Source organism: Neoarius graeffei, chromosome 1 (assembly GCF_027579695.1).
Source record: "Neoarius graeffei isolate fNeoGra1 chromosome 1, fNeoGra1.pri, whole genome shotgun sequence".
NCBI classification, from domain to species: domain Eukaryota; kingdom Metazoa; phylum Chordata; class Actinopteri; order Siluriformes; family Ariidae; genus Neoarius; species Neoarius graeffei.
In genome coordinates this window covers 16,170,583-16,186,555 of record NC_083569.1, presented here as the reverse complement: position 1 = coordinate 16,186,555, position 15,973 = coordinate 16,170,583, and the positions used below count along the sequence as shown (strand labels likewise).

At 38.3% G+C, this 15,973-nt stretch overlaps 1 protein-coding gene across 1 annotated transcript in view; it reads left to right on the top strand.

Moving 5' to 3' along the window:
- Nucleotides 1–15,973, top strand: part of chd8 (chromodomain helicase DNA binding protein 8) — a 202,374-nt gene that overhangs the window by 101,242 nt on the left and 85,159 nt on the right. The window contains exons 9-15 of the mRNA XM_060930000.1: nt 530–598; nt 683–738; nt 877–994; nt 5,748–5,831; nt 5,957–6,094; nt 11,629–11,750; nt 15,197–15,440. Of these exons, the coding sequence (XP_060785983.1) occupies nt 530–598; nt 683–738; nt 877–994; nt 5,748–5,831; nt 5,957–6,094; nt 11,629–11,750; nt 15,197–15,440 (831 nt within the window). The remainder of the gene's footprint in view (nt 1–529; nt 599–682; nt 739–876; nt 995–5,747; nt 5,832–5,956; nt 6,095–11,628; nt 11,751–15,196; nt 15,441–15,973) is intronic.

Sequence of the window (15,973 nt, the reverse complement as noted above, 5' to 3'; positions counted from 1 at the left end):
TGAGAAGATACTTGCGCTAAATTCAGTTATAAGCGTGAAACTCCAGGAACTCTGTGCAGCTTTTATCAGCATCGTTTCCCTCGGTTAACACTGCCCCTCCCAGTTGTGCAAGTGCTACAGACATCTCAGAACATCATTCTGGGTAGTCCTAAGGGAAGCCCCGTTCCACATGATATTGGCATAAATTATCTGAATGATTCTTACCATTCCTGGTGATAGGAGAGGTAAAATAGAGCATTAGTTAAATATACAGCTGTCTGTGACAACTGCCATTGTTTCTTGTCACTCTTTATCATTGCTGACTTGGCGAGAAGGGTATAAGGAAAGATGATAATGGCAGGATACTGGCAATTCTGCATGGCATTTTAACTTTTGTGGAAGTTTTTGGTATGCATGAGCTGTTCTGTTCATGTTTCTCACCATATCCCTGTTACACTGGGTTGATTACCCAGTGAACCTTGATTACATATGTAAATGGTTTCATTAAACTTGAAATGTAAATATAATTTCATTTTATTATGTAACTCAGGAGAACCCAAGTGAAGAAGATGCAGCAATTGTAGATAAAGTTTTGTCTATACGCCTTACCAAAAAGGAGGTGAGTTAGCACCCATGAGTCTCTTGTTCAGAATTAAAAACCTGCCTTGTATTAGAAACCCAGTAACCTGTATACCTGCTATAGATATCTCCGGGCCAATATACCAGTGTGGAGGAATTCTTTGTCAAATACAAAAACTAGTAAGTACTGGTGTGTTTGTTTGTTTGTTTGTTTGTTTGTTTGTTTGTTTTTAGAAAATATATAAAATACTTAATGTAATTTTGTATTCCTGTAAATACAACATTCTTGATTGAATTTACATACAATGTAACTTCTAGCTCATACTTGCACTGTGAATGGGCCACTCTGGAGCAACTTGAGAGGGACAAGAGGATCCACCAGAAGCTGAAGAGATTTAAGGCTAAACGGTCTCAAATGAGAACCTTCTTCCAAGAGGTACAGTACGTCTTTCATCATCTTCACACAGAACTCTATATTGTTCTGGTGTTTTTCAGCCCAAGTTCAGGTGCAATAATATGTATATATGAAGTGTCAGGCTTATATGCGTTTAAAAACGTGTGTTAAAAAGACACACAAACTGTAAATGGTTGATTTGAACATGTGCACAAATCTTGTGAAAAATGCCAGTTACCTACTGCGACAGTAACTCTTTCGTCAATGAAATTTGAAACATTTGCATACCCAAGAGCTTCATGAACAAAGTATTTTTAGAGCTGCTGTCACAGATTAAAAAAAGACTAAAAGGAAGTATTAAGAGTGTCAATAGCATGGGCTATTTGCATACAGTCAGTAAATGCACAAGTGTAAAGGAATTCCAAGATAATTGCTTGATGACAGCTGACCAAAAAAGGGAGAGAAAAAAAAATAGTGCAATAAAACCCAGAAGGGAATACTGCATGCTCAGCACTTGCAAGGAGACATCTATATTTTCCTACTACCCTTCCCGTAGAGGACACATCTCAGCTGACATGTCCACTGTAAGCTGCATGTGTAGTGGAGTACATGGAGATTGTGTAGGTGTCCTTCCACTTCACAAACATCAGAGGACCATGTCTAATCCACTTGAAATTTCTTCTGCATTTTTCCTAGTCAAAGCTGTTGTTGCATCAGTCCTTGTATTGTCCTTTTATTTTCCACAAGCTTTGGTGCTTTGACTGTGCTGGTCCCAGAAGAACTTTTGGCTAGTATAGAAATTGTCCATATACAGATGTTATGCAGATCCTAAGTAGGATTCAGCCACGAGTGATATGAACATCATGTTGCATGACAGTTATGTCCTTTTTCAAAGCCATTCTTTCTTAACAAAGACTCCACTTGGTTGACTTTGCTACAATGTCCTCTTTATTTGTGCTTTGGTCACCACTAGTCTCTTGTCCACTGTGATGTTTCTGTATGGCTTTTCTGTTGTGATGCATTGTGTACATGAGAGGCTATACTGTTAATAGTTTGTCATGTTCCATACGCTATCTACAGTCATTCTGTTGATTCTCATCTGGTTCACTCATGAATGCATGGGCATTTTCACAGTCTCCTGGAACAACCAGTCCCAATGAGGTCAAAAATGAGTGTTTGAAATTTGCTATTTTTGTAATTGGTTATAATCTGATATCTTTAGCTTACACAGCCATAGGACAGTGACCTATGGCCATCACACGGTGTCCGCCGTCCAGCCACAATTCACAAAAATTCTTACTCCTCCCTGAGTTTTCAGTGATTTTGATTCTGATTGTTTTGTTTGGAAGATCTAATCAGTCTGCACAAAAGTTACTCCCTGGTTTTGTGATTCTCAAGTCACTAATTAGGCCGATTGACTTTCAGGAAAATCACTACTCCTCCCCGAGTTTTCAGTGAATTTTGGTTCTGATTATTTTGTTTGGAAGATCATATTGTTCTAATTTGATCTTCTAATTGTTCTCTTGAAAAGCAACTTGGCTAATTATAAACGAGTCTGGTTTTTCATGGTACGGCCTTGTGAGCCACTGTGTCACTGACGCTCTGGTTAAGATGACACACACTTTTAACACTTTGGCTGTAATTTCATTTTCTTGGCAGAATGGCCTTCCAAAGTATGCACGTCTAAAACAATTTAAAAAAAAATTACCATTGTCAATATTAGCTGGATTTCCAAGAAAAAATAAGTTGGTTATTTATTCAACTTTTTTATTTATGGATTCAACTTTTTATTTATGGACACATTCTTAAATTAGTAGAAATAGGTTCAGTATCAACATACTGAGAACAAAAACCTATATTTCGGTGTGGACATTTTTGGATAGACAGATGTTGACATGCTTCTCTACTCCATGTTTCAGAAGCTGGTTCAGATGTGTTTTGCTCTAAAGTGACGAGCATAGATGTGCTTCAAGAAAAGTGTATCTGATTTACAAAGATGCATTTCTTGTAAGAGCAAGTGATGGTTGGAGTGTGCATTTTGGACGGACATTTGTGTGTATTGAAATGTGCTCTGTGCAGAACAGAACCCAGATATATCCAACAGTGCATATTCTTACCTCATTTCTCACTAGATATTTTTAGGACAAAAATAATTCTTCTGAAATTATTTAAGTTAGGAAAATGAAGATACTTCCATTGGGGAACTTGATTTTGTCCAAATTTTAATTGCCTGCATATTTTCAAGACTTGTTTTTGTTTTTATGTAAAGTACTCCATACTATTTTGTGTGTAATTTAATTAACACCATACATACGTGTGTGTGTAAGTAAAATACAATATACACACACACATACATACATACATACATATATAGTGTGTATATATTTCTGCCAACCTGCTTAATTGAGTTCTAGCGCAGTGTCTCAGCCGAATCGGGAGAGAAAGATCAGTTTGAACAGGCCCACAGGACTGTAGCTGTCCTCTGTAGTTGTTTGAACCCTAAGTGGCCATACAGGCATGAACCACATCCTCCTTCTTCCATAACATAGTATAGCCATGTTGATCTGTTTCAGCAGGTGGTGAATGGTAACACGTGGCTTTGTGTGTGCTTCATCATAAGACCCAAGAAGAGTATCACACAGTCACTGATTTTTAACTGTTTTTGGCATCTTATTTTATTCACTTTCCACTGAATGTTGACTTAAGAACAGCAAAAGTACTCCCAGACATCAGACATTTATTCAGTCACGTTTTTATGAAGATGTTGTTACCCAAAATTCACACATGGCCATAGTGGACTTGACAGTCCAGCCATTCATTTATTCTAACTGAATGATTGATTGTACTATCCAACCATTTTACACCTATTCCAGTGCATGGGCTGTAACAGTGTAACAGTGCACTTTACCCAATCTGTATTCTAACCCCTTGACATTCTGACAGCCCGCCTGTGGGCTGTCGAGACTGTGTGGATGGCCGGACGAAGTACACACAGCCTATGTTAAGCAGGTACTCGTGCAAAATATCTTTTGAAAGCTAAGATTCTTGTGATTTGATTGATGTAAACTATTTTAAGATACAATCACAACAGCAGGCACAATCAACTCCTCTGTCAAGATGATCAACCAAACAAATGATAACAAAATTCAGGTAACTCACCTATGAGCCTCATAGTAATCCACTGATCGACACCATTCCCATAAAAAACGGTCTTGTTACTTTTGGGAAAGGTCCAGACAATCCAATTCAGTAAAATATAAGAAACTTAATTTCCCTCGGTGGGGAAATGTACATGTTCCAGCAGCTCTCAGATAGAATCAGGAGTAGATTTTAACAAAAAGAAATGGAGTGCAATAAAAGTATAAAATATAATAATAAAATAAAGTTTTTCACTCCTCTCCTCTCCAAAGCAACAACAAAAATGGTTCTGTCGTGGCTCAGGTGGATAAGGTGCCATACCATAAATCCGGGGACCCGGGTTCGATGGGGACCCGAGGTCATTTCCAGATCCCTCCCCGTCTCTCTCCCGCTCATTTCCTGTCTCTACACTGTCCTATCCAATAAAGGTGGAAAAAGCCCCAAAAAAATCTTTCAAAAAAAAGGTTCTGTCCTGGACTTGCAGCTTTTGCTCCATCAAGTTCACAGTCTCTGGCAAGTTTGTGTGTTCGTTTGCCCATTCATGTGTTTCGGAAGCTCAGCCAGCGAGTGTGCTGGCTCTGTCTCTCGTGTAATGGGAGTCACTGAAAGCCCAAAGAGTACAAATATGTAGATTGGCAGTAATAAGACTTGTGAGAACCATCACACATGTTGGTTTGATTTGACCGATGTGTTTTTTTTTTTTTCCCTTTTCTTTTCTTATTTTATGAGACCATTGCCATCAAAAATATTTAAGTGTGTGAGATTATTTATGTACACTACCGTTCAAAAGTTTGGGGTCACTTTGAAATTTCCTTATTTTTGAAAGTAAAGCACTGTTCTTTTCAATGAAGATCACGTTAAACTAATCAGAAATACACTCTATACATTGCTAATGTGGTAAATGACTATTCTAGCTGCAAATGTCTGGTTTTTGGTGCAATATCTACATAGGTGTATAGAGGCCCATTTCCAGCAACTATCACTCCAGTGTTCTAATGGTACAATGTGTTTGCTCATTGCCTCAGAAGGCTAATGGATGATTAGAAAACCCTTGTACAATCATGTTAGCACAGCTGAAAACAGTTGAGCTCTTTAGAGAAGCTATAAAACTGACCTTCCTTTGAGCAGATTGAGTTTCTGGAGCATCACATTTGTGGGGTCGATTAAATGCTCAAAATGGCCAGAAAAATGTCTTGACTATATTTTCTATTCATTTTGCAACTTATGGTGGTAAATAAAAGTGTGATTTTTCATGGAAAACACAAAATTGTCTGGGTGACCCCAAACTTTTGAACGGTAGTGTATATAGGCCTAACTAAAGAAATTCTGTTGTTTACGTGAGTATGTGTCATTCATTTAGGCCTGTTTGAGTATTTCTGTACTATTCACAATATTTTAATACATTTCTTTTTGAAGGTTTTTTTTTTTCCAAGGGGTGGGTATTGGCCAGTAATATCAGCTATTGGAAATCAAAGACCTTTATTGTTATTGTGCCAGAAATTGGTCAGATCCTAATAGAAACACAAGCTTTGATACTAAAAATGCATCATTGTGTCAGTAAATCACTTGATAGAATAATCAGTTTAATCACCATAAAGGCCTTTCCTTTTCCTCAGCTGAAGGCTTTACATTCTTTTATATTCTGTCATTGTCTAAGGATGAGGAGCCATTCAATTCAGATTATGTAGAGGTGGATCGCATCCTGGATGAATCCCATAGTGTCGACAAAGAAAATGGAGAGGTTAGAATTATTTTTTTCCTTCTTTTTGGACCAGCAAGTATTTTTGTATCACAGTGATGACTAGAATTTATGAAAATTGGTATGTCTGCATGAAGTTAAATTTCTGTTCTGCTCTTCTGTAATAGCCGTTGGTGTACTACCTAGTGAAGTGGTGCTCTCTGCCCTATGAGGATGCCACATGGGAGCTGAAGGAAGATGTAGATGAAGGGAAGGTGGAGGAGTTTAAAAGGATCCAGAGTCGCCAACCCAGAATCAAGAGACCTGTGAGTTCCGGATAGATACTGCCCTCCAATTTGTTCAACTATACTCCAATTATAAAGCAGATTATTTCGAGTCTATTTGTATAGTTCTCTTACTTGTTGTTACTGGCACTAAGTAGCTTTACAGAAAATTGAATGTCTTTTCCACAATTGTACTATGCTGTCAAATAGTACTAGGTGTGTTGAAAGGTTGTTTCATATGAGCATGTCTTTGATTGCAGCAGCAGTTCTTGGGTACAAGTCTAGTCCAGGTGGTTGTCCTTTGAAAGATAGCAGAGACTTGAGCATAAAGTTTTTTGGGGAAATGTAATCTTTTGGATATCCTTGTGGGAGTACCCACAGCAGCAGAGTCATGATTGCAGAAGCTCCAAGTATTAGAATGATCAGTCTGGTCTGGAGGGCTAGAGGAGGAAGGGGGACGGACAGCATTAAAACCTTTACTTAAGAAGCGATGCTTGACATAAGCACGATACGCGTATTACCGCAGTGCATGTAACATTTCAAGAGAGACAGTATCAGATGGTGAGTGTGCTTTTATGCAAGAATGAAACGGAGTGGAAAAAAGGATTCAAATAGTGCTGTGAAATGTTCATTTTGTTCAGGATTGATGTATGCATGCATGTTTTGGTATATTTAGTGTGGTGTGGATGATGGAAAATAATAGTTAAAACCAAAATTATTAAACTCAAATATGGACTGTGTGTAGTTCAAACTGATAGTAATGACAGGGTTTTCACTGGCGCTCATCATGCTAATCGTTGACGAGCATAATCTGTCAGTGACGAAGAGAAAATTACTAGCGGTCGTCACAGTGACGAATGTATTTGTCATCTTTATCATAAGTCATCTTTTCTAGAAATCCCTCCACAAATCCCGACGTTTGCCAAAATCCAACCCCTCTGAAGAGATGGTGGGAAGCCAGTGTGTAAATAACGCGCATATGCTTATGACCAATAAAAACTGACTACACATAATGACCAAATGAACGCCGAGCTTTTGACCAAGCAGTGCATCTTAATCGGCCTGGTGTGGTGTTCTAATTATCTCTGCATGGCACAGTCTAAGCTGGCAAAGTGTTTGGGCGGGCTTCTTCAAGCACTGATTTAAGGGCTGAAACAGCCACGGGGGAGGCACACTCAAGCCCCTACTGTCCTCTTGCACATGGGACAGTGTGTCAGCTGCTGCTTCACTCAAACTGACACTCGCTCAGCATTTGCGTAAAGTTGCATTGGTGATAACTGCACTGAAGAGGGAGAGATGAGTTTGTGTGGTGAGAAAGAGGAGGGGGCACCCCCTTTGGCTTGGGATGAAAATCTCAAGGGTTCTAGTGTTTAAACCTAGGCTTTAAATCTGAATAAACGGGTTAAAATTGAGTCTTGAATATTAATTGTGAGGATGTTCCATAACTTTAGGAACAAGCTCTGCGGCTTCATTATTCTAGGTACTAGGACTGTGCGATATTTTTTTTTGGGGGGGGGGCTCTAAATTTTTTTTTTTCCCCAATGTTATAAGCGATTCTTATGGGTTTTTTTTTTTTTTTGCTCTTACATGATGCAGTTGAAAAATTACACAATTTATTTTCTATTTTTTTTTAATCTATTAGAATGTTTAATCTTTTAGAATGGTCTTTGGGAAAAATAGTAACAGCACCATCTCTAGTAAATAGTGCAACTTGTTCTTTTAACTTGTTCAGTTACCCACTTCGTCTGTTGAGCAAGGTCGAAAATGACAATTCCAACCAGTAAATTATCACTATTTGTAATAGTGTTGTATTTTACATAAACTTGTTCACCTGACTTTTCAGATCCGTACTAATTCCATATCTTTTGAAGTGGTATTTGTGCCTTTCTTTCCTTAGCAACATTCAGGGCGAACTGCTGCCTGTTTATCTTGGCATGCGTCCATCCCCCTCCATAACATCTATGTACTCTGTGTTTGGGAAAAGTGCAAACTGTAGGAGGCATTTATCAAGTTAGGAAAGCTTGTATGGAATAGCATTCATGGATGTCTTAATTAAACCTTAAAATATGCATATATAAACATGTACAAGCTTGATTAGAACATCTTGGAAATTAGGTTAAAGCATTAATTTGAATTAACTGAATTTTGGAAAACCGCCCAGCACTACTATGTCCTGATAATGAACCTGCACCTTTTGATCATAGTAGAAATGGTGAATCATAATAGACCAAAATGCTGCTACAGTAGGGTGAGCTCATTCAGAAAGGATAAAGGTCACATGATCAATTTCTGGTTCTGATGAGAACTCTGCTGCATTTGGTCATAACTGGAGCTTATTTATGCACCTACTGTAATAGCCAAGCAGTAAGACGAGAACAGATTGGAAAACATCATTTTTGTATACATACAGAAGTCACAGTTGACAATTCTGATCCATCAAACAAGACCTGAGCTAGGAAATGGATACGTTCTTAACTCCACAATATTATTGTAGATAGGATAGAACATTTGGTTGAATAGTGGTATCAAAAGCCACACTGAGATCAAGTAACATGAGCAAGAAAACCCTGATCACGGAGGTCATTATTAGATTATTTACTACTTTAACCAGTGCTGTCTCAGCAAATCCTGCTTGAATTTATACAGAATTTAATATTTTCAATTTTGTTAGGAAGAAAAAATCAACTCATTGCTGCTATATACTGTTGGTATTTGTACTTTAGGAGTAGTCTTATCCTTGGTTAACTTTGTCAGTGTATTAAATAAAAATCTAGGATTATTTTTGTTCTTTTAGAGTGGAGAGATATGCTGATCTGGCAGCAGTAAGCACCTTTCTATAGTTAAGGCTGTCCTTTCATGCAGCTGGGAAGGCTACCAGTTTAGTTTTGTACCATTTTAGATGTTGTAAACTTTGAGTGGTCTCTTTGAAAGTTTGTGAGATCATTAAAATAGGGTATTAGCATATTCTCCCTAATTATTGTTTTAAATTTGACATTATCTAATATGAAGTAAAATGATGAGACCAATCAATCACTTGATTGGGTTCTATATGAGACAGCGATCAGGTATCATTTCAGACAGGGGTAGTGTGACTGTCCTCTATACTTATGCCAAATGTCAGTAATAACTCTGAAATAGACACTGATCTCAGAAATTCTATTCATTATCAAAATGAATGGTATCTAACAATAACTGCTTTTTCTACTGAAATTACTAGATTCAGGAAGATGTCTGCAAATTCTTATAGAAAATCAGAATAGGACCCAGGTTTGTGGCAACTTGGGTTAATAAAGAGTACTTTAAAGGAATTGCATTTATTTCATATATCAGATTTCCATGTACCACCTAGTGTATTGTTTTAAAAAAAAAGTGTGATGTATGTCCTCAGCCAGTTAAACAAGGGCTGTGGTATATAGTTGTACAGTGGTATGCAAAAGTTTGGGCAACTCTGGTCAAAATTGCTGTTACTGTGAACAGTTAAGCAAGTTGAAGATGAAATGATCTCCAAAAGTTAAAGATGACTCATTCCCTTTATATTGTAAGCAAAAACAATTTTTTATTTTCATCTTTTACATTTTCAAAATGACAAAAAAGGAAAAGGGCCCAAAGCAAAAGTTTGGGCACCCTGCATGGTTAGTACCTGGTAACACCCCCTTTGGCAAGTATCACAGCTTGTTAACACTTTTTGTAGCCAGCTAATAATCTTTCACTTCTTACCTGGGGGATTTTCACATATTTGTCCTTGCAAAAGGCTTCCAGTTCTACAAGTTTCTTGGGCTGTCTTGCATGCACTGCTCTTTTGAGATCTATCCACAGATTTTCAATGATGTTTAGTTCAGGGGACTGTGAGGGCCAGGGCAAAACCTTCAGCTTGTGCCTCTTGAGGTATTCCATTATAGATTTTGAGGTGTGTTTTGGATCATCGTCTTATTGTAGGACCCATCCTCTTTTTAACATCAACTTTTTTACAGATGTTTTCTTCCAGAATTTTCTGGTATTTATTCGAATCCATGCTTCCCTCGACCAATGAAATGTGCCCTGTGCCACTGGCTGCAACACAACCCCAAAGCATGATCGATCCACACCCATGCTTCAGAGTTGGAGAGGTGTTCTTTTCCTGGAATTTGGCACCCCTTTTTTTTTTTTTTTTTTTCTCCAAACGTACCTTTGCACATTGTGGCCAAAAAGTTCTATTTTGATTTCATCAGTCCACAGGACTTGTTTCCAAAATGCATCAGGCTTATTTAGATCCTCATTTGCAAACTTCAGACGCTGAATTTTGTGGCTAGGATGCAGGAAAGGTTTTCTTCTGATGACTCTCCCATGAAGGTCATATTTGTTCAGGTGTCACTGCATAGTAGAACAGTGCACCACCACTCCAGGGTCTGCTAAATCTTTCTGAAGGTCTTTTGCAGTCAAACAGGGGTTTTTATTTGCCTTTCTAGCAATCCAATGAGCAGTTCTTTCAGAAAGTTTTCTTCATCTTCCAGACCTCACCTTGATCTCCACTGTTTCTGTTAACTGCCATTTCTTAACATTACAATCTGAGGAAACAGCTACCTGAAAACAGTTTGCTACGTTCTCGTAGCTTTCTCCTGCTTTGTGAGCATCAATTTATTTTATTATTCAGAAGGCTATGGAGTTGCTTAGAGGAGCCCATGGCTATTGATTTTAGGGACAAGTTTGAGGAGTCAGAGAATTTATACAGCTTTCAAATCTGCATCATCTGACCTTTCCTAACAAAGAATTTGAACAAGGCACAGCTCAATAAGCTAATTAAGGTCTGGAACCTTGGTAAAAGTTACCTAAGAACTCAAATGTATTGGGGTGCCCAAACTTTTGCATGGTGTTCCTTTTCTTTTTTTCACTCTCCAACTGTACAAAACAAAAATACACATGTTGCTGAAAAGAAATGTCGTCTTTACCCTTATGCCTTTTGGTGATCAGTTCATCTTCTGCTCACCTAACTATTCACAGTAACAGACATTTTCAGTAAGGGTGCCCAAACTTTTGCATGCCACTGTATCTGGGAGGGCTAGCTTTGTGTCATATTTAAAGTTTTAGTTTACTCCAAGTTAAACAAAGTAAACATTGATCAGTTACAGTCTCCTTTCCAATAAATGTTTTAGTTGCAAGAAATTTCGTAGTCCTAATGTCAAAAATCAAACTTGCTGACTCTATCTGATTTTATGTTCATTTGCTTACTGAAACAAGCATTATGAGAATTTCTACATTTTTATTTAACTCGGGGAATAGACAGGCTTAATATGGTGGAAACTGACTCCTCAAGACAGCTAGAACATGGTTGGTTTAGCCTTTTTATCTGCCCACATTTTGTTTTTGGAGCACCACATCCAGCTGTTAAGTGCTTCTAGCTGTTGCAATCGCCAAACCACATTGGGATGGAGCCAGAGCATATGATGGCATGAGCATCACCTCTGCATGCCTCTATAATGGTGTACTTTGTAATGGTGTACTTCACTAGATCCTCCATGGATAATATTGAATTATGTTTGTGGTGATGTACAGTACAGGACATTGTGTAAACATTTATCCTAAAACTGTTTTCCTGTTAGTCTCGCCCACCTGCAAGTGCATGGAAGAAGCTGGAGCAATCACGAGAATACCGTAGTGGAAACACCCTGAGAGAGTATCAGCTAGAGGGAGTCAACTGGCTATTTTTCAACTGGTATAACAGGTACTGAATCAATATGAATTACATTCACATCACTGTCAAATCAAGCTTAAACTTAGACACCCAATAAATAAAATGTGATTTTTGTCTTAAAATTGTCTTATTTAGTTGCCTATAGCCCATTTGGACTGGGCAGGTGGGGTAATATAATTATCTCAGATAGTTAGGTAGTAATTATTTTGGTCATTACTCTGGGATTTCATTTCGGACTGAATCAATCAATTTTTATGGATAGTTTGTTCCCATATCTGAAGAGATGTGTTCCTTCCTTTCTTCTTCAAAATATGCCATAGATCTGATTTGGCATGTTGGTTAAAATTATAATTTTTTTTTTTTAATAAATTGGACACTCATGTATGAGACATTTTTGTGCAACCCCCCCCACCCACCCCCCCCAGTATGGAGAAACATTAAACAAATCACTTTTTTTCTATTCTCCTTCTTAAATCAAAGTGAAACCAAGTTGTGGCCAAGTTTAAAATGCAGAATAATAAAATATGGATGACACTAAAAGGATTTCTTAGTGTTATGGGTTCTTTTCTGGCGTTCCTAACACGGGTATTATGGGCATATAACCTACTAATAATCAAGCAATGTGACATATTTTCTGCAAGCAGCTGAATAAAGGTCAAAGTAAGCAGTTTACATTAAACATAGTGTGGTCAAAAGGTCTGAGACCACTAATAAACATAATTCCATTTTGCATTCTTTTCTAATTTAATGCAGCAGTTCAGATTCTGTCATTGGAAAAAAAAAACTTGAATGAAAATTAGAATCTTTTAAGTTAATGTAAACATTTCAGAGTGTCTTAGTAATATGTATGTCCCCTTTTTGCTTTAATGATAGTGTGCACTTGAGCACTAGCATAGACTCCAGAAGCTTCGAATAGTGATGAATCTAGAATATTAAATAATTTTACTTCAGAATTCTAAAACCACCAATTTATTTCAAATTTTTTAAAAAATACCACGTTTTCAGTGTGGCCTCACACTTTTGGACCAAGGGATGCATTGTGAAGATACTCGCATCTCTGTAATTTATACAGGTGTTTTCGTATATAATTATTATATATGTGAAAAAACACAAATTACAGAGATGCAAGTGTCTTCACGATGCATCCCTTGGTCCAAAAGTCTGAGATATACAGGATATTACACAATTACGCAAAGATATGTAATTTTATCTTTGAGTGGTGAATATATTCATGAGTGAGCGCAGCAAGCGTCATGTAATGTTCTTTTTATTATATACACACATCCACAAAAAAAAAAGCAAGTTCATCAAAATAATTTTAACTTTTGATCTGGGTTAACGCGCGTCAAATCAGTGGGAAAACATTGGAAGTGACGTCATCAATATCCTCAACTAGTGAAGATATGGAAAATGTTACTCAGGTCCCAGATGTAGTTTGTATGAAAAATACGAGTTGTGTATTTCCCAGTAAAACACGAGTGTCCATATAATGCATTTATTATTATAAATATATCTCATCTCATTATCTCTAGCCGCTTTATCCTGTTCTACAGGGTCACAGGCAAGCTGGAGCCTATCCCAGCTGACTACGGACGAAAGGCGGGGTACACCCTGGACAAGTTGCCAGGTCATCACAGGGCTGACACATAGACACAGACAACCATTCACACTCACATTCACACCTACGGTCAATTTAGAGTCACCAGTTAACCTAACCTGCATGTCTTTGGACTGTGGGGGAAACCGGAGCACCCGGAGGAAACCCACGCGGACACGGGGAGAACATGCAAACTCCGCACAGAAAGGCCCTCGCCGGCCACGGGGCTCGAACCCGGACCTTCTTGCTGTGAGGCGACAGCGCTAACCACTACACCACCGTGCCGCCCATTATAAATATATAAAATATATTTTGTGTGTGTGTGAGAGAGAGATATATTACACACACACAGTGCCATCCACAATTATTGGCACTCCTTGTTATGATTTAGTAAAAAGGGTAGAAAAAATCCACCTTTTGGTGAAGCAGCTTCATCTCACACTGGAAAAATGGGGGGGGAACCTCCCCAACCTTTAATTTAAACTAATGTATTCATCGATTCAGAGAAAAACAAATCCCTCATCAAGAAATAATTTTCAACAAAAACACACATGCCACTATTATTGGCACCCCTGCATTTAAAAGTTTGTACAACCTCCCTTTGTCAGTAAAACAGCACTATCTTCTCCTATAACATTTTATCAGGTTGCAGAATACAGAGCAGGGCATCTGAAACCATTCCTCTTTATACAGTCTCTCCAGATCATAGAGTCCTTGTCCCTCTTTTGTGCACTCTCCTTCAGCTCACCCTACAGGTTTTCAGTGGGGTTCAGGGGATTGAGCTAACCATTTTTAGTTGATTTGGACATGTGCATCAGATAATTGTCCTGCTGGAAGATCCAATGAAGAACTGGTTTTAGGTTCCTGGCAGAGGCAGCCAGAGTTTGATTTAAAATGTCCTGGCATTTCATAGTCCCTGATGCCATGTACCTGAACAAGTTTTCCAGGGCCTTTGAAAGAAAAATGGGCCCAAAACATCACAGAACACCATATTTTACAATTGAGAAAGGGTTCTTTTCATTATACCCATCCTTTTTACACCAAGCCCACCTTGAGTGTTTATGGCCTCCATGTTTGTTACATCAGATCATGGAACACGGTTCCAGGAAAAGTTGTAGTAGCGTTTCGCAAACTTCAGGCACTTACATTTGTGGTTAACTGACAGAATAGACTTTTTCCTGACATGCCTTCCATATAATCTCTTGGCATGGAGGTGGAGTCTGATGGTACGTTTGAAGACTTTGAAACCCCAAGATTTGACCTTTTCTTGTAATTCACCAACAGTGATCCTTGGGGATGTTTTGCCTCTCTTCCGATCCTCCTCACTGTACATGGGGGCAAAATAAACTTGGGTCCTCTTCCAGGCAAATTTAACAGTTCCAGTTGGTGTCCACTTTTATTATTATTATTTTTGTCCTAACAGTAGAAATGGGCATTTTTGGGTCAGTAGCTATTTTTTATAACCATTGTCTGACTTTTGAAGGTCGACACACTTCATCATTTGGTTTGTGTTCTGTCTTATTTTTCATGATGTTGGATGACTCGGGGAATTTGGCCTCAGTCACCTCATATTTGTACCCCAGTTCATCAGAAAATCATTTATGACAGCTTGAAAGTTCCTACACACTCCGATCAACTCAGAAATTTACAATTTAAATGGGAAATATGCTAGCCTAACCTTTTATACTAATCTTTTACAAGGGGTGCGAATAACTGTGGAGAGCACGGTGTGTGAATCAGTCATTACTGCAGATATACTCTGGCATCACGATTATCTTGTCCAAATTGTACTTAAAACATTTCTCTATGTAAATTTAATTTAATTGGTTTGTAACAGCCTTTTTCTGATTTTATTTCTTACATGAACATTTCTTATTAGGCAGAATTGCATTCTGGCGGATGAGATGGGTCTTGGTAAGACCATCCAGTCAATAGCCCTACTGTCTGAAGTATTTGCTACTGGAGTCCAGGGACCATTTCTGATAATTGCCCCTCTCTCCACCATCACAAACTGGGAAAGGGAATTTTCCACGTGGACAGAAATGAATGCCATTGTCTATCATGGCAGTCTGGCCAGCAGACAAATGATCCAGCAGTATGAGATGTACTGCAAGGATGATAAGGTCAGTCTTTGTGCATGCACACATGGCATTGTGATTTTTGATTTTTTTGTAAGAAAGGAAACCTTTTCTGTGGTTTTGGTTTGTAAAAATATGAAAACCTAGAAATAGTTAAGCAATTATAGATGCTAGTCTTCCTATGCCTCATAGTTTTGTTATTGCATACAATAAAAAAAAATAGCTATACACCCATCAGCCATAACATTTAAAACCATCTGCCTAATGTTAGGTAGGTCCCACTTGTGCTGCCAAAACAGGTCTGAACCAATGAGGTATGGAGTCCACAAGACTTCTGAAGTGGTTCTGTGGTACCTGGTACCAAGACATTAGCAGAAGGTTCTTTAAGTTCTGTAAATTGTGAGGTGGGGTTTCCATTGATCAGACTTTGTCCAGCACATCCCACAGATGCTCATTTGAGTTGAGATTTGGGGAATTTGGTGGCCAAGTCAGCACCTTGAACTCCTTGTCATGTTCCTGAAACCATTCCTAAACAGTGTTAAAGTGCAACAGGGCACATGATCCTGCTGAATAAGACC